The sequence below is a fragment of the Lemur catta genome, chromosome 23, assembly GCF_020740605.2.
Source record: "Lemur catta isolate mLemCat1 chromosome 23, mLemCat1.pri, whole genome shotgun sequence".
In the NCBI taxonomy this organism is placed as follows: Eukaryota; Metazoa; Chordata; class Mammalia; order Primates; family Lemuridae; genus Lemur; species Lemur catta.
Window position 1 is genome coordinate 7,422,430 of NC_059150.1, and position 25,666 is coordinate 7,448,095.

The 25,666-nt window shown below is 43.8% G+C and overlaps 2 protein-coding genes across 9 annotated transcripts in view; one reads left to right on the plus strand and one right to left on the minus strand.

Annotated features, from left to right (window-relative positions):
• On the minus strand, window positions 1-8,784 carry YOD1 (YOD1 deubiquitinase). Of its 3 annotated transcripts, none has more exons than XM_045536626.1 (4): window positions 8,715-8,784; window positions 8,155-8,290; window positions 6,641-6,800; window positions 1-5,629 (listed from the first exon to the last, which is right to left on the minus strand). In XM_045536626.1, exons 2-4 carry the CDS (start codon window positions 8,203-8,205, stop codon window positions 4,926-4,928), a joined length of 915 nt encoding a protein of 304 aa, XP_045392582.1. In that variant the 5' UTR covers window positions 8,206-8,290; window positions 8,715-8,784; the 3' UTR covers window positions 1-4,925. The 3 variants fall into 3 exon arrangements, with proteins under 3 accessions (XP_045392582.1, XP_045392581.1, XP_045392580.1); XM_045536625.1 differs by lacking the exon at window positions 8,715-8,784 and adding an exon at window positions 8,509-8,628; XM_045536624.1 differs by lacking the exons at window positions 8,155-8,290; window positions 8,715-8,784 and having other exon boundaries at window positions 6,641-7,160.
• PFKFB2 (6-phosphofructo-2-kinase/fructose-2,6-biphosphatase 2) overlaps window positions 8,680-25,666 on the plus strand; it is a 24,715-nt gene continuing 7,728 nt past the window's right edge. The window contains exons 1-16 of one of the 6 annotated variants that reach the window (XM_045536618.1): window positions 8,898-9,019; window positions 10,053-10,163; window positions 15,733-15,858; window positions 16,361-16,457; window positions 16,881-16,947; window positions 17,084-17,158; window positions 17,491-17,547; window positions 18,436-18,560; window positions 20,498-20,705; window positions 21,152-21,298; window positions 22,109-22,213; window positions 22,972-23,101; window positions 23,790-23,852; window positions 24,116-24,180; window positions 24,812-25,014; window positions 25,487-25,602. In XM_045536618.1, coding sequence (XP_045392574.1) covers window positions 10,073-10,163; window positions 15,733-15,858; window positions 16,361-16,457; window positions 16,881-16,947; window positions 17,084-17,158; window positions 17,491-17,547; window positions 18,436-18,560; window positions 20,498-20,705; window positions 21,152-21,298; window positions 22,109-22,213; window positions 22,972-23,101; window positions 23,790-23,852; window positions 24,116-24,180; window positions 24,812-24,979 — 1,524 coding nt within the window. In that variant the 5' untranslated portion in view covers window positions 8,898-9,019; window positions 10,053-10,072 and the 3' untranslated portion in view covers window positions 24,980-25,014; window positions 25,487-25,602. Of the gene's footprint in view, window positions 8,859-8,897; window positions 9,020-10,052; window positions 10,164-15,732; window positions 15,859-16,360; window positions 16,458-16,880; window positions 16,948-17,083; window positions 17,159-17,490; window positions 17,548-18,435; window positions 18,561-20,497; window positions 20,706-21,151; window positions 21,299-22,108; window positions 22,214-22,971; window positions 23,102-23,205; window positions 23,477-23,789; window positions 23,853-24,115; window positions 24,181-24,811; window positions 25,603-25,666 lie in introns of those variants that run through there. The other 5 variants (XM_045536620.1, XM_045536619.1, XM_045536617.1 and 2 more) reach the window with 5 other exon arrangements.

Here is a 25,666-nt window from a genome sequence, read left to right on the forward strand (position 1 = left end):
GTTTTCACTTCATTTATTTCTTTAACACAAGTCGCTTCATACAGCATTTAGATATTTAAAATCATACACAGCATAAATAAAATTAATGCATCTTAATGACAATGGCAAAATCACATAAAAGTTGTACAAAATGAAATTAGACACCTTCCAGGTAGCAGCAGTGCATTAACTTTAAAAAAAAATGCTGGCAAATAGACAAAACATTCTTAAAATAAGAAAACACTGTTCATCCTCATTAAGAAAAAATATTTTATGTTCTGTTTTGCCCTTCCCTACTTTTTCAAGTTATGACCTAAAGCTCTAAATTTGAGTCTTTACTTATGGTTTTTCTGGCTTTAGGAACCTTTGACTCTACTGCATTAATACAGGAACTACAGGAATATTTTTATTCTCTATCCCTTTTGGCAAGCTATACATATTCTGTATTTTAAGCTGAATTCAAAATTTTTAAAGGAAAAATAGTACTTTGCTAAGTACATATTTCCTGTAAACAGCCTGAGTCCTAAATGGCACCAATGTAAACTGGAAACTGACAAGAATTAGGTCCCCTGGTCCTTTAACTTATGATCTACACTTAACTATATATCCCATACCACTTATAAAATCAGACTCATGTAATCTTAGTAGGAATTCTAAACCTTCCTGTTTACCTACCACTTAAGCAAATTATATTTCCACTATTCCTAAATTCCTCCATGTAGACTAGTACTTTTAAAAACATAAGTATAAAAGGGCATCATAGCAAAATGCTTATATTCATGATTTTACAATTTAATGACAAGTTTTTTCACCTATGGCCATGCCACATTCTATGCCAACAAATGGAGAAGGGTTAATGTAACAAAGGCATTGCTTTAAAAATGTTCTGAGAAGCTTAATTCATGACTAGGAATGCATCCATTTGACAATCTCTTCTTTTTTAGTGATACTTTATCCTCCTGCCCGTTCCTCCCTTCACTCTCAAATACCATGGGAGGGTTATCAACTTCTTTTACATGCATATGAATGAAGACCTAAATCAGCACCCCACAATTCACTATCAGTGTAATAATTTTTCCTAAGTCAAATAGTCAAAGCACTGTAAACGAAATGCTAGCTAATTTTGAGGGAAAACTCACAGTTTCCCACAATCAGGAACATTTTATATTCTTTTTATGTTGAATGAAATGTGCTGAAATATAACACTTAATAAGACAACATCTTTAGTTAATAAACTAGCTTACTCAAGTGTTTTACTTTAGACTTAAAAATGATGTAGCTTATATATGATACTTTTAAGGCCCCTGATTCAAAAATCAGCTTCCTTAAAATAAGTTTACTTAGAAACAAATGAAGAGTTTTAAGAATCTAATCTTTTAGAAATTACCAGTCATCTTTGTGCTACAAGTTTAAATATTGCATTGTTCAATAAATGATAAAGGACAATCGCATTATAATAGTAACATTTTTAATGTTAGGGCACACACCTAGCTCCTAATAGTTACTGAAATTGAGTTCTACTGTTACCAAAACACCAGAATGTTGTACTGCTAGATACACTATACAATGATGACAATATTTAAGAAGAGCTGATGGTTAGCAGTTCAAAAATTGTATTTTAATGTTCTTAACAAGATCCCTAGAGAGGTCTAACATGTAAACTTTTATTTCATATTTTTTTAAAGTGCTGCAAACAATGATAAAGGTGTGTCTCAACACATGAAAGAATTCTTAGTATATTTAGGAAGGCCACCAGAGTTGTCAAAAAAAAAAAATCACTCTGTAGCTTAATCTTGTATACTCCCCATTCTAATTTTTTCAAAAAGACATAGAAAACTATGTTTAGCGAGGGCAACTTGCAACACCCATGTTTTAATTCCTACACAGGACAGAGGAATAAACTAGATAAGCAGGTTAGGCATGGGCACTTAGGGGCACAGATAGATAACGTCATGTTAATTAATTCCTGATTATGATTTTGCTGGAACTTTATGGAATAACCAACTGGTATGACTACGCTAGTCCCTAACAGTGGGGTCAATGTGACCAGCAGCCAAGCTTCAAAGATATCACTTGACTGTACCAAATTATCATTCATGGGAAACAATTAAGAAATCAAACATGAACTATTAACAAAAGATTAACATACTGATGTCTTCATATGGCTACCACACCATAAAATTCTCAGGGATATTAAGTTTAACTTCTGAAACCTACTTTATCTAGAGTGTATCTTCATGTAACACTGCATCTAATGTTTAATACAAAGAAGAATAAGGGAAAAGAGGAGGAGGGTAGAGTGGGAAAGCATAATCTTTATTCACTCTGCCACTAATGTAAACTGTCTTTGTTTTGATCAAAATTCTTGTATGGCAGACAAAAACTGAATGCATAGGAAGAAGGATTTCATTCTGCTCCAGTACAAATGTAAGACAAAGTTTCTTTTAATCCTGCTGCAGTTCTAAATCCATACTTTTGAAATTCTCTTTACTCACATTAATAACTAATTTCACAAGTTTAATAAGTGTAGTTAAAAAAACCCTGTAAATTTTGTGAGGCCTACAAGCTTGAATTTAGAATGAACAGAAGTTTCAATTTTTAATCCTCAACAACTAAATCAAATGATCTGCAAATAATGCTACATCTTGAATTTTTCATGATCAGAACACTACGTTAACTAGTGCCGAATTTCAGATGATTAATTTAAAAAGTCATCTTTGAAAGCAATTTGAGCATCAGTGTCCAACTGCTGAATGGACAACCTAGGTAACAGATAAAATGGAATAAGATCCCCTGTATAAATATTTGACACTTAATATGTAAACAAAACACTTAAAATGAAGGGGTTTAATTTTGTAAAATATCAGTGTTGTATTTCTTTCCATTTGTTAAATTAATCCACTATAGATAATATATATTCAATTTTAAAGTAACAGAAATTTAAGTTGGGAAACATAACAAAACATGCCTGGCACTGTAAAAATTACTCAATAAATATTTGTTGCATGAATAAACTTCTGGATCTAAAATTCCAGTAAGCAAATGTCAAATTTGGCTCCTGAAGTAGCAAAGAAAGGCAAGCTTTGTGAGCTTTATGAATGATGCATAAAGCTCAATTTGATAGTTGTTATCCAGTGGTATATCCTTAATTTACAGTTTTAATTTTTTCTGGGGGAAATAAGAGAGATACAAAACCCATTTAGATCAGATGAGAGTCGGGTACATGATTGCCAAACATTAAGTATCCTAAGCTCACAAGCGCTATTTTTAAGGCTCAGTAAAACAGAAAATTAAACACTCTTAAGTTATACTGACCACAATAGCTTAAAATGCCTAAAACAGCTATACACACAAAATATACTCAAGAAATGTCATCTGATGATTTCAAGCATACTTTGTGAATTGTTCCTTAAGTGTACTTTTCTCCTAAATTGTTCACATGTTCCTTAATTTTACATGGCCACCTTCACCAAGTGAAAGTGCTAAAAGTAAAACTCAATTTTAAAACATTTGCCAAGAAGATATGCCAAAAGAGATTTAAGTGCTTTTAAGTGTACCATTGGTTTTCTAAGTGAGATACTTAATAAAAAATGAGACCAAGATAACAAAACATCACAACATTAAGCCTCTTCACATTATGTGAGATAATACATAACAAATTATAATTTTGCATCCCTGATCTTCAGAAGAATTAAGAAAAGAGGTAGAGAATTTTATCTGGAAGATCTTGTAGTGAAGCTAAGTTTTAGAGGGTGTGCCTTGTGAATCAGTCCACCAAACAAATGGTTACACATCTAATATTAGGAAGAAGCAAAATTCTGAGAAAGCTGAATAAGGCAAGGATTTTGAAACTTTCATATTTTGGAAGTGAAACAAATTCATTCAACAGTATAATCCCAATTACTTTAAAACTCTTCAAAAGTCAAAGATTGCAGATAAGCAAAGTGCTAATTTGCAAAAATGTGGAATTATTTTAAAAAAATTAGTGGAGGGATAAGGCTAGCAGAAAAACAAATACTGTTTACTTATGCAAAAGATCTTACAAAAACCAAATCAAAACAGATGGAGATGTTTTTTGGAAGTGCTCTTAACAAAAAGCTGAGAAAATTAAATCCCCCCAGACAAATTTTTATGTAAAAAAGCAAAAGTTGAACACTCAAATTTCAAAGAATTTCAATTAAAAAAAATACCCTGCTTAATTTAAAAATTTCATCCAATGTGACAAAGACCAATACATGAATTGCATTAAAACACGAGGCCAACGGTCTTTTAAAGCTTCAGTAAGCTGCTCAGGCACCTTTTTCCTCATACATTCTACTTTTATACACCAGAAATCTTAAACAAGGAACTATCAGTTCCTGTTTTTAGGTAACATTCCCAAGGAAGAGACTCGTCCCTGTAAAAATTGCTTGTTATGTACTTATAAGTGGTTAAGTACACATTTATAAAGTCTACCAAATTGCAATATAAAATCAGTTTTGACAATTCTGAGTATCTTCATTTGATGAATCAATTCATAATTTAGAAACTATTCACTCACTCAGAGTTTTAAAAGGACTCTATTATTGGAGACACTGTGGTACATGTCCAGTGGCCTCTCACGAGGCCATCCACATAACCCAAAATGTGATGCTGTTTTCTTCTACAAGTTAAAGCTGCTGGGTACTAGTTTATAACACTAAAACTCAATTTTCAAGTCAATGTCAGTAGGTGGCCCCACTGTCACCCCAGCAGAAAGAGGGCATGTATCACCACTGTAGACACACATCTGTAAACTTGCACACTAATTTTAATCTTAACAAGGAATTTTAGTGTCTTAGTGGTTTTAAAAGGATGGTTCAAGCATTGTGTCCTTTTGTTCTTTAGGGTTACGAATAGCTTATTGGAAAACCCAGAGCCTTCTGGATCTGTGAGGTAGCTGGCTCCAACCCTCATTTGTGCATGGATCACACTTCTCCAAAGTTGGTATGGCCTGTCTCCTTGGCATGTTCCCTTGCTTCTGCTTGTCCAGTTAATCCTTTCTGACATACCATGCATCTTAGGGTGAAGCGGTTTACATCAGTAAATTGTCTCCTTCTTCTAGCTTCATCTGCTAATTCCAGTGCTTGTACAAGAACAATATCATCGTTAGAGGAGAATATGGTCAGAGGAGGTGTATCTGGATCAGGGAAGTTACGCTGAAGTGGATCATAGTGGATGCCATCATAAATAAGCAGAACCCTTTTAGTATATCCCGCATCTTCCCCAAAACGATCAATTCTTACTGTCTGTGTATCCACTACACATATTTCACATTGATAAAACTTAGACAAAATCGATATCTCAATTGCTCCTCCCCAAGTATCATCCCTTTTGATCCAGTCACAGTACTCTTGATTTGTTTTTCCCAGTATTGCCTCACTGTAGAAGTCTGGATCACTTGCTACAATTTGTGCTATGAGGCGTCTCATCTCAGGGGCACAAGCTGGATTTAAGACTCCTCCTTCAACGACATAGTACACACTGGTAAAGAGGCAAGAGTTGTCTGCTGGGACCACAGTTCTGCTAAGTACAGGCAAAGTTTCCCTGACGTAACTAGGAGCACCATGTTTTGTAAATGCAGGTGAAGTTCTGGGCCTGGTTTGGTCTTCTTCAACAATCAGCATGTCGCCTGTTAAAATAAAACAAATCCAGAACTGCAGAGAAATTATAGATGAAATTGGCTGTTCACTAGCCAAGTCTGCGAATTACAAACAGAGTAAGCATAAACTGGAATTACTAAGACTCAGCTTTGCAAACAAGTGACCAGTAACACCTTCTGTTCACTGAATCTGCATAAAGATGAAAATACAACAAAGAACAAAACATTTCAGGTTGCATCCCAAATTAGTGAAGGAGCCTGGAGTATACAACCTTATACTTATTTTAAAAGACACATTTCAAAAACAAAATTTTCTTATACAATGTACTGGCTCTCTGCATTTTAAAAGCATCAAACTTCCAGAAGGTGTTCACCCCAAACTAGGCCACTAGAGGGTTCTCCTCCTTTTGAAACTTAACATACCTACCCTACTTAGTTTTTACAGAGTCCTTGCTACAACAGAAAGCTTTTAAATTATCAACATGGATATTCATGTTTTCATATTGGACAGAAACGACTGCTGTTGGCTACAAATCGAAAGGGCTTTCAGTGGGTGTTTAAAAGCAAACTCTAAAATAGAGTATACCTGTCCAAGTACATATGAAGGGGACTGCAAAAACGAACCAAGAAAGCAAAAAAAAAACAAAACAAAACGAAAGGATCCTGCAACCTTCAGATCTGATCGCTGATACATGAAAAAAACCATAAGGACAGAGAAAATTGGTCTTACTTTTTTATGCTTTTGTAGATGCAGAGGGAAAACAAAATGAATTGACATAATTTCACGGTAAACCGGAAAGCGGATTGGGAAAGGGCGACTCCAAGGCTTTGGGCTTCTCTTTCAACCGTGTGTAAAAAACAAGGCGTTGCCAGACACTTGCCCCGGCCTCCGTCAGAGTCCTCTGTTCTTCTGATCTATTCTCACCCCAGTCCTCAGAGCCCACCGCTGACCCATCCGCAGCCACCTTGCCTGGACTGGTTCTCTGTTCTCACGCGCCTGTTCTCCCAGGACTGTCCCTGGCCCCTGGCCCAATTACTCACCCGACTGAATGGGCAAGTCCTCCAGAACGGTGTCCCCGTTGCTGAGATCCAAGCACTCGGGTGGAAATCCGACGAGGATTCGCTGACCGCAGGGGGCGATCCCGGTGATGGCGGCAATTTGGCCCTGGAGTTCCCGCACCCGGGTCCGGCTGGACAGCCCCTGCAAAACATGGGTGCCATCCTTGGCCTTGCAGCGGAGCCGCCACATCGTGTCGGTCCGGCCGCCCACAGGCCAAACACCCGCGGGGCCAGCTTTGGTCCCGGCAGCAGGTTGGGACACGCCGCCGGGGCAGCCAGCCGCCGGGGGGACTCCAAAATGGCCACCTTTCGTGGGGCCAAACATCGCGAGAAGTTGCTGGTAGTTACGGTTCTCGCGACACTTCGGTGCGGCTTCTGCCTTAGCCCTTTAATACGCGCAAACTTTCTTAAAGAGACAACTAATTCCGCCCCCCACACTCCCTCACGAGCAGAGGATGAAGATTTGTCCGTATTCCTAAAGTACAACCGGTCTTGCTACCTGTAGAGAGAATGAGCTGCCCTCCGCGTCAGTAGCATATATGCTCAAGAGAAGAGGGCGGAGGGAGGAGTTCCTCCATCAAGTACTATAGATTGGAATGTGACCTCAGCCCGTGAGGTCGGAAACTATTAAATTAGGGCTTCCACACTACACCCAGGCTATACCGGGAGAAACAGAATTATAGTTCAGAAAGCAAACGAATGCGAAGAATGGTCAGTGAGTCAAAGGATCTGTCAAAAACACGTAGATACTCGTGACTATACTCGTGGCTGCACCAAACATTGAGTCATTGGGGTTAAGGGGGCCGGACGACTGGCCTTTCCACCTGCGTGGGACTATACTTGAAAAACGTCCATTTGCCACCTCAGAAAGCACAGTATGAGGTCAGCATCTGGGGCAATTGCCTCATCCAGGTGGTGGCAGTATAAGGAGGAATGAAGAGGACTAACCTGTGTCGTCCAGATTCCAATTCAGTTCCTGGGTATTCAAAAATGAAGACGCCTCCATTCCTGCCGTCAGTGTAATAAGTACTCATGGTAGTGGGGAGAGAGGACGGAGTGTGAGAGACACATAGGTGCTGAATTTCACAACAACGTGATACTGCTAGATTTTGTGTCCCTTTTCAACCCTGTATGCCTAGAACCCAGGACTGTGCCACGCAAATAAAAAGTGTTCAATAAATACTTGCTGAGAGGGTAAAGGCAGAGTTGTATAGGTCCCGAGAGGGCAACTATAACACGCTGGGAGTTGTAAAAAGCTTCAAGGAGGAGATAACTATTTGAACTGTTCTGAAGGATCAATTTAATTCCCAGGTGAAGGAGGAATAAAGACGTCCCTGAATCTCTCTCTTTTTCAAGAAATGCATACTCATTGTTCTTTACCCATCTTGGATCCAGACAGCAAGTCCCACCCTGCCTAGGGTGGGTTTATCAAACATCTAACGAGTCTGCTGGGGCAACTATAAAAAGTGTAGTTCACTTGGAATGTGCAAACTCACCTCCAGTGTAAAAGCCTCCATCCCTGAATAAATTACATGGAACCTTTGCATCTTTTCACACCTTTCATGACTCAGTTTTTTGCTGGTGCAATTTTCCTCATTGATTCTTCAAGATGACCACAACAGATGATATAGCCTGGGGGAAGGGGCGGTAGAAGAGGAATAAGGAAGGTGGTTAGAAGTCCACTGGAGTATATGGATGGGTCCAGGGAAGCTACTGGTTCGGCAATGAGAGTAGCTGATTTTCTTAGGTTACAGTGTCTGACCTACGGGAAGGATACACAAACGCCCTAAGGTGTAATCAACTCAAGTATGGTGGTAGTTTATTCTAGCGAAACGTATTTCAAAGCTTACTCTCCAATTTATGGCTCTAACGAGGTCCTGCTGGGATTCGGGGATGAAAGCGTTAATCTTTCCAACGTTTTTCCAGTCGTCAAAAGGTTACACTCTTCTCAAGACGTCTACTTAGTAATCCACTCTCGCGAGAGTAAGGAGGAGGGAAGGCTTTCTATTAACCCCGCCCCCAGCTCTATCAGTTACCAAGCAACAATGCAACCCACCTCCACAGGGCTGGGAAACTTGGGAGCTTGTGCTGGTTCTCCTTCACAGCTCCATCCTCCTTCAGGAGCCGGTGTCAGCAATTCCGCCTTGAGCCCCGCCCCCTGCGTCCTGCGGGCGCTCGATTGGTCGACGATTCTCTCCAGGTGAGGACCGACGCCCGGGTGGGCGGAGCCAGACAGGAGCACGTGATTTGCGGGCGACTGGCGTGTAGGGCCCCCGGCCACAATCTGTCGGGTCCTGTCTGCTGCGTTACGTGGGAAGCGCCGGGGCAGCTGCTGGGAGGGGTCTTAGGAGAGATCGTAGGGTGAGTGACAGCCGCGCAGCGCCTGGAAGGGGCTGAGCGGGCGGGTTCAGGGGGGCTGCGTGCATCCGGATGAGGTGCGGGGCGATGATGCCTCGCTCTTTCGGGAAGTGCTGGTCCCCCGGGCGTTGCAGGGAGTGCGGACGTTCTGAGCCCGGGAGCCGCAGCTGGTGTTTGGGTTGGAGGATTTGTGTGGTCAGTGGAGGAACAGCGCAAGGTCCTAGAAGCAATAGGACCTTCCGTCTTCACGAGCCCGTTGTCTGAATTTGAGTGAGCTGGAAGCTCTCCCACCCTAGGTCGAATCAGGACTTACCCCTTATTCTGCAGGTGACCTTGAGGAAGTCATTTACCACCTCTGTGCTCCAATGTTCCTTCTTCAGACTGAGTCCCAGGTGGTAACTGGGAGAGGGTGCGGAGCAGGGCTTGAGAATGAGAACACCAGAGGAGAAATGGTGACGTGCTAGGGCTATTTCAGGGTCCAGTTAACAGTTTGTACTTAAGGAAGCATGTCTGAGATTTTCCCACTTCTCTCATTTTTTTCCAAGACTGAGTCTTACCGTTGGATTGTAATTACTTCCTTGATAATGAACTTTGATCTATTCATAACCCACCCCACCCCATCCCAACTGCTGCCAGTACTCGGCCCAGATTCTTAAAACTAGAATTTGAGATCATGAAAGAACTTGAACAGGCCATTTAATTCGATTAACCTCAGTTTTCTATTGTGTAAAATGGGGAGAAGTAATGGTAGCAAAATCTGCCTTATTACAAGATTATTGAAAGGACTGAAGGAGATAATAATGTCTGTGAATGTAAACTCCTAAGTCAGCATATAAGTGTAAAGTACTATTGCACCCCTATAGGTAAGGAAATAGAGCTATGGAAGTAGCTATTAGCTGGGAGAAAGAAGAAAGAGGGGCTGGACTTGACTCCTGGCCCAGGGTTCTTTCACTTATACCACAGGGAGCCTCTGCACTGAGTGTTGTGAGAGATATCTCCTTCCTTCCCTTCCTTACAATCTTTTTTTCTCTTTTAGACATCTTTTGAAGAGCTGCCATGTCCAGAAATCCTGCATCTTCCTCAGAACAGAACAACAACAGCTATCAAACCAAAACCTCAAGTCTTCGAACGTCAGAGAAGAAATGTTGTGAGTCCTGGGAAAGAGGAGGGGCCGCTAGCACACTCGCAGGATTTTATTTTGGGAATATAGTTGTAATCCTAGACTCTGCTGCTTGGTGGGAGTGAGAAATAATTCTTTGACATGGGAATTGAAAACAAAGTTTCCAGGGTGGAATTTCCTGTCTGAAACAAGTAGACTTAGTGAAATATCTGTCCTTGGGGTTAAAGTGCTGGTGTAGCAGTTCCTTATACGGCTTTCTTTAATTGATTCTACATCTCCTGCACACTGACTTGCTGATATAAGTTAGAACATGCACTGTGCATGCAGTGAGTAAAACAGATTTGCAGGGTACAGGAGTTACTTGGGCTGGAAATGTTATCAGTTTCTCTTTATCTGTTGGTAGTCCATTTTGGGAGGCTGCTGTTTATTACAGAAATTGCAGGTAGGAGCCAGTGCTGCTTGGCATCATTCCTACAGACCTCAGGGGGAATGAACCCTGGCACTTGACTTCTCACAGTGTCTGGGCACCTTACTATCTCAGAGGTTAGCCTTTGCACTTTGCAAACTATTTTCCCAGCAGGTTCATTCCTTTGAGGACAGCTTTCACGTGAGCATTTCCATGCCAGTCTTTTAGACAGAGACAGCAGGAGGGCTTGCAGGGAGGTGAAGCATGCATTCCTAAGCATCATTATAGGTTGCATAGCTTCCCAAAAGGACTGGGATGCTAGTTCCCGAGATGTTTGGGAGAATTTCAAGGAATGCTAACTCTTGCCCCTGCTTCCGGATTGCACCTTTCCTTTGGGATCCTATCAGTCAGTTCTTCTCACTTGAGCAGTTATATATATCAGCAGGTGGAAACAGCCAACCAGTGTGAGACCAGGAATAGTCTCATGTTCAAAGCTTTCCCCAGAGCCTCGACCTTGATGTCATGCCCTTGTCAGTTTCATGATTAATGATGATAATCTCTCTTCACCTAGCACGCATGAGGCCTGCTGGACAGAAGCAGCTGGTTTGGATGTGGTACTGGCGTTGGCACACCTCTACAGTTAGGGTCTTCTTTCTCTGCCAGGGCAAGAAGCCAAGTACTAAGGGTGAAAAATACTCCATGAGAGATAGCTAGTATAACATGATGTTTGAGTGCAGCCTCTAGAGTTAGGCTGCCTGGACTTGAATCCTGGCTTTACTACTTCCTAGCTGTGTGCCCTTGAACAAGTTGCTCATCTTCTCATGCCTCAATTTACTCCTTTTTAAAGTGGGGATACTATTAGTATTTCCCCCAAGAGTGATAGGAGGATTAAATGAGTAAATATAGGAAAGCACTTAGAAGTGTGTTGGGCATATAGCTAATGTATGTTATTTTTCACAGGTGACTCAATCTGCATGTTGTATTTATTTCTGAAACATATATAAATGCTGTACTGGGAGCTCATTATTTTAAAGAGTCCTGTGAAGAGTTATTTTTTCAGTAAAGACTGTTTTCTCCTCTTGTTTGACAACATTGTAACCCAGATCTGGGATGTACCTCTTAAAGGGGAATACACTTGTGTTATTAGGATGCTTGGTCCAAAAGAAATCAGAGAGCTGGGGCTGGGGGGCAGCGCTGATGATTGTGGCAGTCTTGGACTCTGCATGATACCATACCGTGTCGGTCTTCCTAGCTCTGCTTTATTCTCCACGTTAGGAATCTCTCCTACCTGCCTTTCTAACTCTCTTGCAGTTTTTCTGCCTTGTGGGTCTGATTAGTCAAGGAAGCAAGATCTCTGGTCTCCTTCCTGTGTTCTAGACTTTAATTCCTACTCTGGGCTCTAATTTCTCCTTTCCAAGCTCTAGCTTCTTCTCCAAACAGCTTCTCTACCCCCTCCCCTGCTCCACTGGAGGCCTCTGGGTTGTCCTAAAGCCACCGTGATTTATTTTCCCTACTCCCTTCTCGGTTGTGAGACTGTTGTAGTCATAGTCAAAGGAGAGAATACAGTTCTGAGAATACGTTAGTCTATTTCCTTTTGCTCTGCTATGTACCTGCATTTTGGAGCAGGCTCGCCTGGCTGCTTCGTGTTCACACCAGCAAGGGTTTATTAGGGTTTTATTAGGGTTAGGGTTTATTAATAGCTTAACCTTTTTTCCCTTGCTGCTAATTACACCTGTGTTGGCTAACTTTGACTTTGGCAAGTGACTGGGCTTGAGGACTTCAGGGCTGCAGAATGTGACTTTAGGAAACCAAAACCTCTAAAGGAGCATTACTGGGACTTCAACTGCTCCAGGGATGGGGTGAAGAGGGGTGCTGACTGAGGTGCCTTTAAGGTGCTCAGATGACTGGTTTCAGGGCTCTATGAAAGCAGGAAGAGGGAGGGCTACATGCTTTTTTAAAAAATTTCTTTGCTATCTTGAGTAGATACGGAGCAGACAAGTCCTTATATGTACCTTTCCCTAAATACAAAAGCAAAACATGTTCATGAAAAATTCAAACAATACAGAAAGAAAGAAAGTGAAAAGTAAAAGAATCTCCCACAATCTCTCCTGCTCTGCTAAGTTTGATTCTTTTAGACATCTTACACTGATGTGTCCCATTAATGAAAATAAGTTCATACTGTACACATTCTGTCCTGCTGCCATTTCCTTTCTTTAAAAACTGACTATATTGTGGACATCCTTTTCATGTTGGCAAATCCAGATTTACCTCAGACTGCATTGTAGGGATATGCCAGTTTTCCACCGATGAACATTTAAATCACTTCCAATCTTTCACCATCACAAAGAATGCTGCAGTGAGCATCCTTACACATCTACCTTTGCACGTTTGTGCCAGCAACTCTTCCTACAGAAATAATAGGATAAAAGATGGACATGTTGGAAATGTTGATCAGTATTACTAATTTGCTCTCCTAAGAAGTTCTGTGTTGTAAGCTGTTTTTAATATTTCAAGATACTTGATGGAAATTGGGCATTTGCAACTATAGCTGCACTGGTTAACTAAAACATCAGGTTTCTTAGCATTTGGCTGCAGTTATATGAACTTGGTTATGTCATGCCTGTCAAACAGCAGGAGATAATCAGCAGTTTTTATGACTCCTAATGAATAAAAATAAGATACCGCCAATGAAACATGCTTTATGGGCAGCATATTTCAAAACATTGGGCCTATTGAGAACAAATAATAGAAGACAACCTTTGTCATGAAAAGGCTGGGAATCATTGCTCTCCTACACCATCGTTCAGAATTAGGATGGAGAACATTGTTGGGTTTACCGTGGGGGTCCCTTTGTCACGTGCAGATTTGAGGCACAAGAGCTGGCAGTTGGGACTGAATGGGCAGTCATAAGACCAGGAGTCTGGTCAGAGCCCTGACCTTGACTTTCTATTGTGCAAGGCTACGGGCAAAACTCTTAACTTCCCTGGGCTTGAGTTTTTCTGTTTATACAAGAGAAGTTATCAAGTCCTCGTTTCATCTAACCAACTTTAGGAAGGGAAAATGAGTTTAAGATTGAGAAAATGAGTTAAACCTTGTGTGAAGAAGATGGAAAGGAATTTTGAGGTTGAAATGGTTTTCTATTATATGTCAAAGGTAGGGTACATTGTCTCTGAAATTAACCAGCATGAAGTATCTAACATTCAAATTAAGATGGTGGCGGCAGCAGGTGGTTTTGTTTTTTTTAACAGGCAGGACAGACTGTTCCTAATTTTGCCAGTGTGGCAATTTGAGATAGGAAGTGTAGTTTAGTTTTGTACTCTGGAAATTGAGAAACCTGGGTTGCAGCAGGTGTGTGTGGGTGTGCTCAGGGCAGAGGTGGAAGGTGTGGAGCAGGAGGGCTCATGTGAACTCCCCGTGGCTGGGGTTTTCTCTTGTTCTTAGCATTTTCTGTCCAGTTTGGTAAACATAGAACAGCTGGTTCACTGGTTGCCTTCAGAGCAGCTCCCAAGTATCAGTTAATTTAAGCTTTACAGGGCCTTTGGGGAAAGTGCCTAATGGGCTGGAAGTGTGGACAAAGCAGGCCTGGCAGTGCAGGTAATGAGCCGAGTCCTGGGGGATTGAGAAGACTGCAGTGCTGAGCTGAGCTGGAGAAAGTGAAGACTCAGGGGATTTTACTACCTAAACCTGAGGCAGCTGATCCTGTGCGGAGTATATCTGCCTGTTAGGGGTCAGTGATCAGGGATTAATACTAGCTGAGGCTGCAGGGCAGTTTGCTTGCCTTGCACTCCCTATTTGGACAGAGATGAAAATCACTTATGTTGTTCCATTACCTACCTTGGAGGAGCTCCTGCCTAGGAAACTCTCTTCCTTCTGAGGGTGGTTCTCTACCTGGGTCCCTCTGCCTACTTCTCCAGGGAGATCTTTTTACATTTCTTTCTCAAAAAAGGAAAGATGAATTTCCTATCCAGGTGCCTCCATTTTACTGAATTGTTTCTTAGCCTTACAGGGCCACCTTGTCCCAGGGCAGAGAAGCAGCCGCAACTAGCAGGGCACCTTCTGGAAAGCAGTGCTGGGAAGTGGAAGGTGTAGGTGTTTCTTTCCCTTTCCCATCCTGGGCAGGGACTTCCCTCATCACAGCTGGCGGAGTCTGAGCCCTCCCAGATCATCCTCAGTTAGGGTCTTGCCCCCAGGAAAGTGGCTGGCAGCAGTGCAGGTCCCTGTCCCTGTGGCAGGATGGGCGGGGATGAGCCAGTCCCTGTGAACAAGCTGAGAATGAGCTGCTTTTTGTGGAGAAAAGCTGCTAAGGAAGCACAAGATCTGGATTCCAGTGCCAGCTCTCCCCTTGACTCATCGTGTGTCCTTCAATAAGTCACCTGACCTCTGAACATCTAGGTTGCTCCACTTGTCCAGTGAAACTTATTTCAGTAAATGAGTATTCCTGAAAGAAGTTATTAATAATTGACTAAGGAAGGGTAGACCAGTGACTAGTCATGCATCTCAAGTGTCTTGCTTTTATCTGGGCCATTGAGGCAGGCTGGGCTAGCTCTTCCATAAAGCTTCCTGGGATTTATTCAGAACTTGGAACAGGTAGGCTTTGCCTACCAAATCTCACTATTGGTTTAGAAATTCTGGCTTAAGGAGGAGCTCATAGCCCGAGTGCAAAGGCCAAAACAGCTTGAGGCAAGGCTCTTTGGGCAATGGGCACTCTAATTCTTGCCTGCGGCCTTGAAGGAATGGGTGGGATCTTCAAGGTAGAAACTCTGTTGGACCTATGAGAGGAGCCCGCTCAGTTCTGCACTGGTGGAATCTCCAGTCACAAGACCTTCCTTCCCAGCTAGATCATTCTCATGTTACTAGGCATTCTCATGTTAAGGAGGTGACATGATTACTTACTTTCTAATCCTTGCCACTTTTCCTTCTCTTTCCACCTCGGGTACCTCTGTGAAGACCTCAGACATGTGGGAAAGACATGTGTTGGTTTGGGTGCTTTCTGGAAATCTGTACAACCTTTAGCTCTATTTCAGGAGGGTCTGTCTGATATTTTCTTATTTGCCTTCCCACTCTCCCTGGACCTTTTCCTCCCAGGTTTATGAGGATTAAACAAGATTATGACTGTGAAGGTCCTAGCCCACTGCATAAACTTACTAGGCCATTAGTCGTTTAGTTCTATTTTGTTTCATTTCCTTCTAGCATGGGCATCCTATATGACCAACTCCCCGACTCTCATCGTTATGATTGGTTTGCCAGCCCGGGGTAAAACCTATGTGTCCAAGAAACTAACACGCTACCTCAACTGGATTGGAGTGCCCACCAAAGGTAGGTGCAGATCATTCCTTGGGAAGGGAAATCTTATCCTGGGCTGCACAGGCTTCTGGGAGATTTATTCTTCCTGGCATCAAGATCATGGGGTGCTTCTGGCAGAAATAGTGTGATAACTTTCTGGTTTCCTGGATTTATTCCCTGTTCCTGGACTTGTCTCCTCTTGGCCTGGGTGGATTGGCCTTGTTTTGAGGGATTGCCTTTGATAGGAGTATTAAGAATTAAGTGAGTATAGGGCTTTACGCTTTCAAAGCCCTTGCGTGTGCATGATCTAATCTAACCCTATCAATATCTCTGTGAAATAGATAGAGTAGTGGGGGAAATTGAAACTCAGCTGAAGGTCTAGAAAGTCAGGACTTTCGACTCTTCATCTGGTATTGTTCCCAACCCACCATGGTGCTTTTGTTCATCCCCTTGGCCACTGTGACATTAGGCCAAGAAGTTCCATTCGGTGAGGGCATCATATTTTACTGCTGAAGGATTTGCGTGTCTTCTGCAGTGTTTAACCTTGGGGTGTATCGGCGTGAAGCAGTCAAGTCCTATAAGTCCTACGACTTCTTTCGGCATGACAACAAGGAGGCCATGAAGATCCGCAAGTGAGTCTTGTTCAAGGCCTGACCCCCAGGTCAACTCTTTCTTGTTCATCACGAGACTGGACAGGACAGGGCTTTGGTTTCCTCTCAGTAAATATCTTGTGGGGATTTTAAGTGGAAGTTACCTGATGGGCAGATCACCTTGGGCTTGGGTGGGTAAAGAACAGGGCTCAGGGTGATGCCTGTGTGCTTGTAGACTCAGTCTATAGAGGGATGAGATCTATGTATTAGGGCAGGGGCAGAACATAGATACAGGATAGTGTAAAAACCTCAATAGGAAAGTTGAAAGATCTAGTTAGGGAAAAATTTTGACCAGTGGGAAACTAAATGGGAAGGCACGTCCATCCTATAGCAGCCCAACTATCTGTGTCTCTGGCTGTCTTTGCACTTAGCTCTTCTTGCTGGTTTCCTTTGCTCTCTTTGCAGACAGTGTGCTCTGGTGGCATTGAAGGATGTCAAGGCATATCTCACTGAGGAGAACGGGCAGATCGCGGTGAGCCTTACCTGCTTCTTTCCTCACTTGGTTCCTGCCCTTCCGGCAGCCTGGCTACTCAGCCCACCTTGGGTCCGCCTTGGTAGGGTTCCATTTCTCCATCCCTACTCACTTCCCTTGTGTGCTTTCTTCCCAGGTGTTTGATGCCACCAATACCACCCGGGAGAGGAGGGACATGATTTTGAACTTTGCCGAGGAGAATTCCTTCAAGGTAGGACTGATTCTGCACTGGAGGAAAAGGGATGAGTGGAGGTGGGGGCATAGGAAGGGGGCTAATTCCGGTGGATCTATGGTGGGTGAGGACAGGATTGGATATCTGATTCCCCTCGTTCTTGAGTATTTCCTTTCAGGCCCTTTCTCAGACCCTTAGCCTGTATGTTTGAGGCCCAGGGGATGTGATAGGAGCTACATGAGAAGGCCTTGAAGGCCACTTTCATGAAGAAAATCCTGGGAGATGTGGCTGGGTGGGGTAGGTGAGCATGTGCTCTTAATGAGTAGCTGGCACGTTTGACTTGTTTATCACTGCCTTGTCTCCATGGCCAGGTATTCTTTGTGGAATCTGTCTGTGATGATCCTGATGTCATTGCTGCCAATATCCTGGTGGGTGACACCCCTACATACCACCTCCTCTTCACCTTTTGTGCCCTCTCTGTATGTTTGTGTGTGGTAGGGGGTGTTCTGGATAAGGAGAGAGAGAAATAGACATGTTTAACATCACAGGGGGATCTTTTCTGTCTCTGCCATTTGGTACTTTTGACATTCTTTCCTTGGGAGAGGAAACCGAGGCTTCGGAAATTAGCTGTTGAGTGGTCTTAGACCCTAGGAATCCTGGCGCTGTGTTCTGGGTATTATTTAGATAATGAGATCTAGATATTAAAATAGATCAGACTTTTCATTATCTGTCAGGATTGACTTACGGGAAGGTCATCTGCCCAGCAGTCATCCAGTATTCTGTGCATTGAGTTCCTCATGCCTTGTGGGGTCACAGCATGAGACAGTCCCCATTGGATGGGTTGTGCTCTGTTCTGCCAAGCAGATATCCATGCATGGTCTCCTGGTGGTGCCGTCCCAGCAGTGTAGGAACTTGGGATCATCTGGGGAAGAGGCTTCTGGCCCTAATTCAGGCATTGGGGTCACACACCCTATTCTGAGTGGCAGTGGGAGAAACTAGAGCCCATTCTGTTTTCCCAGTAAAGTGCATAAAGGGATTGGGGCCCAGGAGCAGTTTCAGCTGTGTGACTGCTTCTGTCCCTCAGCCAAGGGCAGACACATGACTCCCAGTTGTCTTTACTTTCTTGGTTGCCTGGCTCACAGGAGGCGGGGGGGGGGGGGGGGGGGCGGGGGGGGGCTCAGTGAGTGGGGTGTGCCAGCATTCCAGTGAAAGGCTACTTTTATGAACTTCTTTTTCTTTTTTTAGCAGTGGCTATTTGTAGGAGGGCTGTTTGGGGCAGACGTCTGCCTGGGCCCTTACTAGCCCTGTGGTTTCAGGAAGTAAAGGTGTCGAGCCCTGACTACCCTGAGCGGAACCGGGAGAATGTGATGGAGGACTTCCTGAAGAGAATCGAGTGCTACAAAGTCACCTACCGACCCCTTGACCCAGACAACTATGACAAGTAAGGTGCAAGGCTGTGGTTTGAAGGGCCTGAGGCCAAGGTCTCATCTGGAAAAAAAGCCTGTGTCCCTCTGTCCCCTCACTTTCTTCTGATAATCTAGACCTGTAATGTTCACATCATTCCAGAGAAACAAGGTATGGATTTGTGGCTTTTATGTGGGTTGCATCTGGAACACTGAAGTGTTTTTTACCTTCAGTATTTTCTCTCTATTTTCTAGAGCAAGATTTCCCAATCTCAGCATTGTTGGCACTTTGAACCGGGTAATTCTTTGTTGTGGGGTTGTCCTGTGCATTGTAGGATGTTTAGCAGCATCCCTGGCCTCTGCCCACTAGGTACCGGTAACACCTCCAAGGGGTGACACCAAAAATGTTTCCAGACATTGCCAAATATCCCCCGAGGGGCCAAATCACCCCTGGTTGAGAACCACTGCTCCAATCTATGGCTACACCACCCTGAATGCGCCCGATCTCGCCCGATCTTGGAAGCTAAGCAGCGTTGGGCCTAGTTAGTTCTTGGATGGGACAACTCCTGCTCCAGATCAGTAGTTCTGAACTAGGGTGTTGTAGGACACCCCTTGGAGATGTGTCATCAGGTTTTAATCAATTTTTAAAGTTTACTCTCTCTATATTATATGATATTACATATATATTAATATTAATACATGCACATATAATATTATAACCTAAGATAACACATTATATGTAGTATAATAAATATTGGATATTATATATATATCTATATGTTATAAGTAAAGCCCTCAGGAACATGCCTGACTCAGAGGAATGTCTGATCAATGCTGGCCGTCATTACTATGGCAGCATCTATTGGCAACGTGGTATAGAATATGTGTTAACTTGTCGTGTGTGAGGTATATGAGCCATGGCAAAACACCAAGTCTGTGTTGAAGAAAGATAGTGTACTCTGTGGGAGTGTGGCCTTGTGAAAGAGCGTGCCTTCAGGGCAGTTGACAGCTTTGTTCAGATAAGGACACAGACCTGCGGCCAAGCAGGTGTGACAGATGTGCACGGCACACTGAAGCTGCCGCAGTGGGTTGCTTACTGTTGAGTCTTTCAGTTCCTTCAACAGCAGGTTGGTTAATGTTTTGAGCCTGTCAGTTCCTTCAAGTGGGTTGCCCAGAAAACTAATATTTGGAGGTGTCCTCTTCATACAGAGGTCGAAAACCACTGCTCTCTATATGGCATAACAGTATATCCTTCCGTTAACCCAAAGTCCTACCTAAAAAAACATTTCTAGAAGAATATTATATATAATGTATGTGTTCATAGATGTTACCTCTGTTTGTAGGGTGATGGGTGATTTGCATCATTCTATCTTTTTTTTCTGGTTTTTTTGGGGGGGGGATTGATTTTTTTAAAGCATTTATTACTTTTATAAAGCATTTATTACTTTTACAAGCCCATGATGGTCACAAAGCAAGCAGTGTCCGAAAGTGTCTTTGAGTGGGGCTCCGTTAGGTAGATCCGGGGGGTGTGCAGACATCCCTGTCTGTGGTTCGGCTGCCTCTTCCCTCGCGGCGTTGCTGCTGGTGCCATATGCCAGGTCTTGATCGCCTCGGATGGGCCTATTCTTCACACCAAGTTCAGGCTTAGCAAAACCTTCAGGTCATCTAGTTTAGTCCCTGGAGGGAAGCCTGAATTCTGCTTGCCATATTTATCTACATTGCATGGCACAGCACAGACACTGAGGAGACGGTAGGGACTGACTAGAAGGAAGTTTAGGAAACTGTGCTTCATCTTGGATTTGAGGAGTGATCCATCTCCTACCATTTGGTTCCATAAACGGGGAGAGGGGGGTCACAGAGGAGAGGAGGAAGAGTGGCTATAAGCCTGCAAGTCACTATAGAAATCCTTTTCCCTCCTAATCCAATTATAAGATTTTTATACCCAGGGAACTTTTTTTTTCTTGCTCTGTCCCAGGGATCTTTCTTTCATCAAGGTGATAAATGTGGGCCAGCGATTTTTAGTCAACAGAGTCCAGGACTACATCCAGAGCAAGATAGTCTACTACCTCATGAATATTCATGTCCATCCTCGCACCATTTACCTGTGCCGGCATGGAGAGAGCGAGTTCAATCTCTTGGGGAAGATTGGGGGTGACTCTGGCCTCTCAGTGCGGGGAAAGCAGGTGAGTAATTAGCCAGCAGGCTGGATTTCCTGGGCTTAGAGTTAAAAGGGCACAGTGGAGGTCATCCCTTTTATCCCCTTACTACTTCTTAAATCCCATTTGGGCTTGGACTGTGGTTTAAGAAAGTCAGGCAAGTACTCAAGGTGTTTTCCTACTCACTGCATCTAGCTCTGTGTGGATAACTTGGAGCCATTTTTGCTGCAGTCGTCCAGCCCCAGATCTTTATTGGGCACGATTTGTATTCTTAGCACAGTAGAGGGTACATCAGTCAAAGTTTATTTCCTCATGGGTTTATATTAACTGTAGTAGCACTTATGGATTTTTGACTGTGGCTATACACATTGCCCATTTCAGGCTGAGTTAGTGTGTGTGTGTGTGTGTGTGTGTGTGTGTGTGTGTGTGTGTGTGTTTTCTTTCCTTTTTTAATTTTTATTTTCAAACCCCAGTTTTCCCACGCTCTGAGGAAGTTTCTGGAGGAACAGGAGATAACAGACCTCAAAGTGTGGACGAGCCAGTTGAAGAGAACTATCCAGACTGCAGAGTCTCTTGGGGTGACTTATGAGCAGTGGAAGATTCTGAATGAGATTGATGCTGTGAGTTGGAAGCTCTGAAGGCCAAAAAAAAGAAAAAAGACAAAAGCCAATAAGGGTCTCGTATTTAGGCAGGAACTATGAGAAGTCACTACTTGGGCAGTTTTATCTAGGAAACTAGAAACACAAAGTAGAAACTTTGAGGAAGCTGAATCTGTGGCCAATTTGGAGGTTCAGGGAGGAAAACTGCATCCCAGATGAGATTTCCTGCCTCCTTCAGTTCTTGTGTCAATGATGGGACCCAAACCAATTTTTGACCCAGCCATTCTGGCACCTGGGGAGAGTGGGGCTAACAAGGACTCATTTTGTTCTTTGTATGTTTGCCGCCTGGGAAAAAGAAATAGCCAGCAACCCACTTCTTTAATTTCTGCTTAGACCATTTGGTCAGCTATTCAGGAAAAGTCCTTCCCAAAGTTTTTTTTGGTTTTCTCTATCTTTAAGCACAGAAATAGAGATTTCTTTCTCTTCCTCTCTATTCTTTTATTTCTTCTGCAAGGTCTCCAGTCCCTTCAGATTCCCTCCTTCCCTGCTTCCTCTTCCTTTTATCCTGTTGCCTTTTCTTGGCCTTTAAGATCCCCACAGTAGCAGGAGAAAGTGGCAGGTGAGCTAGAGAAGCTGCCTTCCTCTCTGCGGTCCTGAGAGTGGCAGACACCCCTTGACTCCCTGGTCACAATCAGGTATAACACACAAAAAGACCCAGCACAGTGTGTGGCACGTAGTGAGAAACTAGTATTTTTCAGTGTCATCTTCCTTATTGGGGATGGGGCTAGTGTGGGTCAGTTTACCTCTTTAAGCCAGTGTGGCTTTTTGCAGGGCGTGTGTGAGGAGATGACCTATGCAGAGATAGAAAAGCAGTATCCAGAAGAATTTGCTCTTCGAGATCAAGACAAGTATCTGTATCGGTATCCTGGTGGGGAGGTGAGCCTCGCTCATGTGGAGTGACTGCCTAGCACTTTGCTGGGGTTTAGCTTTGATCCAGGGGAAGAATTGACTGTGATTTGGGGGGAGTCTAGACATTGTTTATCATCTTACCCTTGAGTCATATTGGGTCCAGTTCAGCTTCAGCAGCCAAGTGCCTCATTAATTTGTTAAGATTTCCAGGGAAAAGGGTGACAAGACCTCCTTTATGTTGAGTATGTTGTAGAATCAACACGATCTTCTTTTAGTTTCTATTTTTCATTCTGTTTCCTTAATCCCACCCCCACATAAGCAAATGGAGTCATCAAGTAAATATGTGGGATATGAATTATTGCCCTATCATCTTCAGTGTTTTAGGCTATTTCCTGGACTAAGGGGCTTTATACCATAGGGATGTATAAGGCAAAGGTAAATAAAACAGAATGGCAGAGGTGCAGGAAACTCCTAGGTGGCTCTTGTTGTCTTATATACTGCCTGTATTAATCTGTGGGAACAAAAAAACCCAACACAGGTTGAATTCAGACTTTCTTTTCTTGACCCATAGTTTTCTTGGTCTGAATATTGCTCTTGAAAGATCTGATTATTCTCAAGTGATACCAGGGCTGGGGACGGTTAGTAGGTGACATAAAGTCGCTGAGTATCCAGGAGGAAAGCCCGCTGGGGAAGAAGAAGTGGCCTCTTGACTCCGGGCCCCAGACACTGACTTGGCTGCCAGCTTGCATCTGGCCCCCTGCCAGCCTGCCCGTTTCCCCGCACAGTCGTACCAGGACCTTGTGCAGCGGCTGGAGCCTGTCATCATGGAGCTGGAACGTCAGGGCAACGTCCTCGTCATCTCCCACCAGGCTGTCATGCGCTGCCTCCTGGCCTACTTCTTGGATAAAGGCGCAGGTACAGTTTGAGGGAAGGGCTAGGGGACACATCCATGGGGAGAGGGCTGGCCTCACAGTGGCACCAGGATCCTTGGCAACCAGACCTTCCCCTCTTCCACTCAGAGTACATTCTTCAGGCAGCAGTGTGGGGCTCCCAGCAGCCACGGGGTCAGCTACTTACTAAAGTCGCTCAGCTGCTGCAAAAACCCCCAACAGAGGTTGGCTGCTGCTGAGGCTCCTTGATCCTGCCTGGCTAAAGGGCCAGCGCCAAGCTGACGCTCCTGGCAGCATCAGGAAAGTGGCTGAATATTCCCAGCGTGTCACTCTGACTACTAGGAAGGTGGTATCTTGGAAGCTTCTTCATCCTTTGATTTCCCTGAACTGCTGGGAAGCTTTTGTGGCCGAGTATCATTGGCTTTTGCTATACCCAGGTGGACCCCTTCCATGGGCCCTGGCTATGGCACTTATTCCTGTTTTGCTTGCGTGGAAGGATTGAAAATGGCCTTATTTCCTTCTTTAGCCACTTAGAAGCGTGGGGGGCTTCTTTGGTCATGAGAATTGACTGATGTTTAGGGGAGGAGCTATACGACTCTAGGTAGTGGTCAGGGTAAAGAAAACTTGTTATGAGCTCCTTAGAATCTCTCTTCTACTAACTTGACCTTGTCCCTAATATTAACACCTCTCTTGCCTGGTCTTTCTGCTTTCAGATGAGCTACCATATTTGAGATGCCCACTTCATACCATCTTCAAACTTACTCCTGTGGCCTACGGTAACTAGGAGCTTCGGGGCTGGCAGAATGTGGGGATCAAGGAAGGTCAGGATATTTGAATTTTCTCTGAAGTTTGTCTAGAAGTTCAACTTATACCACGGAGGTTCCATTGGTGCCTTCCATTTTTAAAGAGATGTATGTATATATGTATGTATTTGGGAATACATACATACCTTTATGGTATACTTTCCCATCATGAAACTAAGGAATTTTCTCTTGAGCTTTTTCCCTGATGGCTTCGTTTCTTCCCTCTGTTTTCCCAGGGTGCAAAGTGGAAACAATTAAACTCAATGTGGAGGCTGTGAACACGCACCGTGACAAGCCAACTGTAAGTATTTTCCCACAGGGGAACGTGCTAGTTTCCCTGCCATCTTGAGTCTTTGAACCTTTAGCATCAAGAGACTGGGGTTTCTTTTATATACAAAAGGGAAACAGATCCAAAACTTGAGTCCTATGTAGTCTGCTTACTTCCAAAAGGAAGAGATGTTAGAATTATTATTTTTTAATTAATAACCCTTTTGTGAGTCTTAACCTTGAAAGTTGGCCCCTAGAAATTCAATTAAATATGGACAGTGTCTGGTTGAAGTAAAATGCAAATTCTTACCCCAGGAAGGTCTCCATTTAGAAAAGCAGAGTCCAGAGGCTCCTATAAAGTCAAGAGACTTAGGTTCGGTCCTAGGTCTGTCGCTGGTCATCAGTGTGATCTTCAATAAGCCCCTTCCTTTCTTTGAGTCTTTTTCCTGCTTTAGGATCTGATACTCAAGGAGCTTCTCATTCTTACAAACCATTCAGCTCCCTGGTGCTAGGAGACCAGGCCATGTCCCCTGTCCCATGGGAGACCCTGTGTGCAGAGGAGCAGGAGTGAGGGCGGCTGTTGTGGTTACAAGCGATATTTAACCTATACGAGTGAGCTCTTGGCTTGGCTTTCATTTGTGTGGTGTCCCTCCATTTCCAATCAGAACAACTTCCCCAAGAACCAAACCCCCATAAGGATGAGAAGGAACAGCTTTACGCCTCTGTCCAGTTCGAATACAATAAGGCGTCCAAGAAATTACAGTGTTGGGAGCCGGCCCCTCGAGCCCCTCAGCCCTCTCCGTGCTCCGGACATGCAAGAAGGGGCCGACTAGCCGAAGACCCAAGTCAGCATTCCGGTGGTGTAACTGTGTGTTTCCCTCCAGCCTGGGCCTCTTGCCCTTGTTGCTAATAACCAAGGAGTCATTAACTTCCTCCCCCAACCCCCACTTCCGACACCTCACCATTAATCATGACACAGAACCTGAGATCACGTATTTGCAGACCAACTTTAGCTAGTCTGCAGTTTGAAACATCTCCCCGCTTGGGGGCAAGTTGGCGAGTTGAATCTTTCAGGACAAGTCTGGAGGAAGAGGGAAAGGATACACTCCCCTGGGGCTAAGCATGCCCCATAGGCTTGGTTCTTCTCTCTGTTCCCTGGTGTCTAAACTCCTAATGTCTTTGTGTTGGTGAAGTGGTGATGGTGGTGGTGGGGCATGGGAGGGGTACACAAAAGCCCAATTTTTCTTCACCCTTGTCTCTTTCATGTGTGTTTCCCTCACAGTGCTTACTTGATTGACTGCTTTCTTCCCCCTCTTTCATCTCCCCTTCGGACTGTCCAGTGTAATGTGTGGCACTGTGGTGTCTGTCTAGGAAGGAAGGGGGTGCTTGGCAAGAGAGAAGTCTGATCCAGGTGATGCTTTCTGCAGTGGGCCTAAATGGATCTGGCCTGGGGAAGTCTTTATTTTCCCTTCTCCCTTCCTCTCCAGCCAGGCCCTGCCCGGGCCAGCCCAGGCTACAGA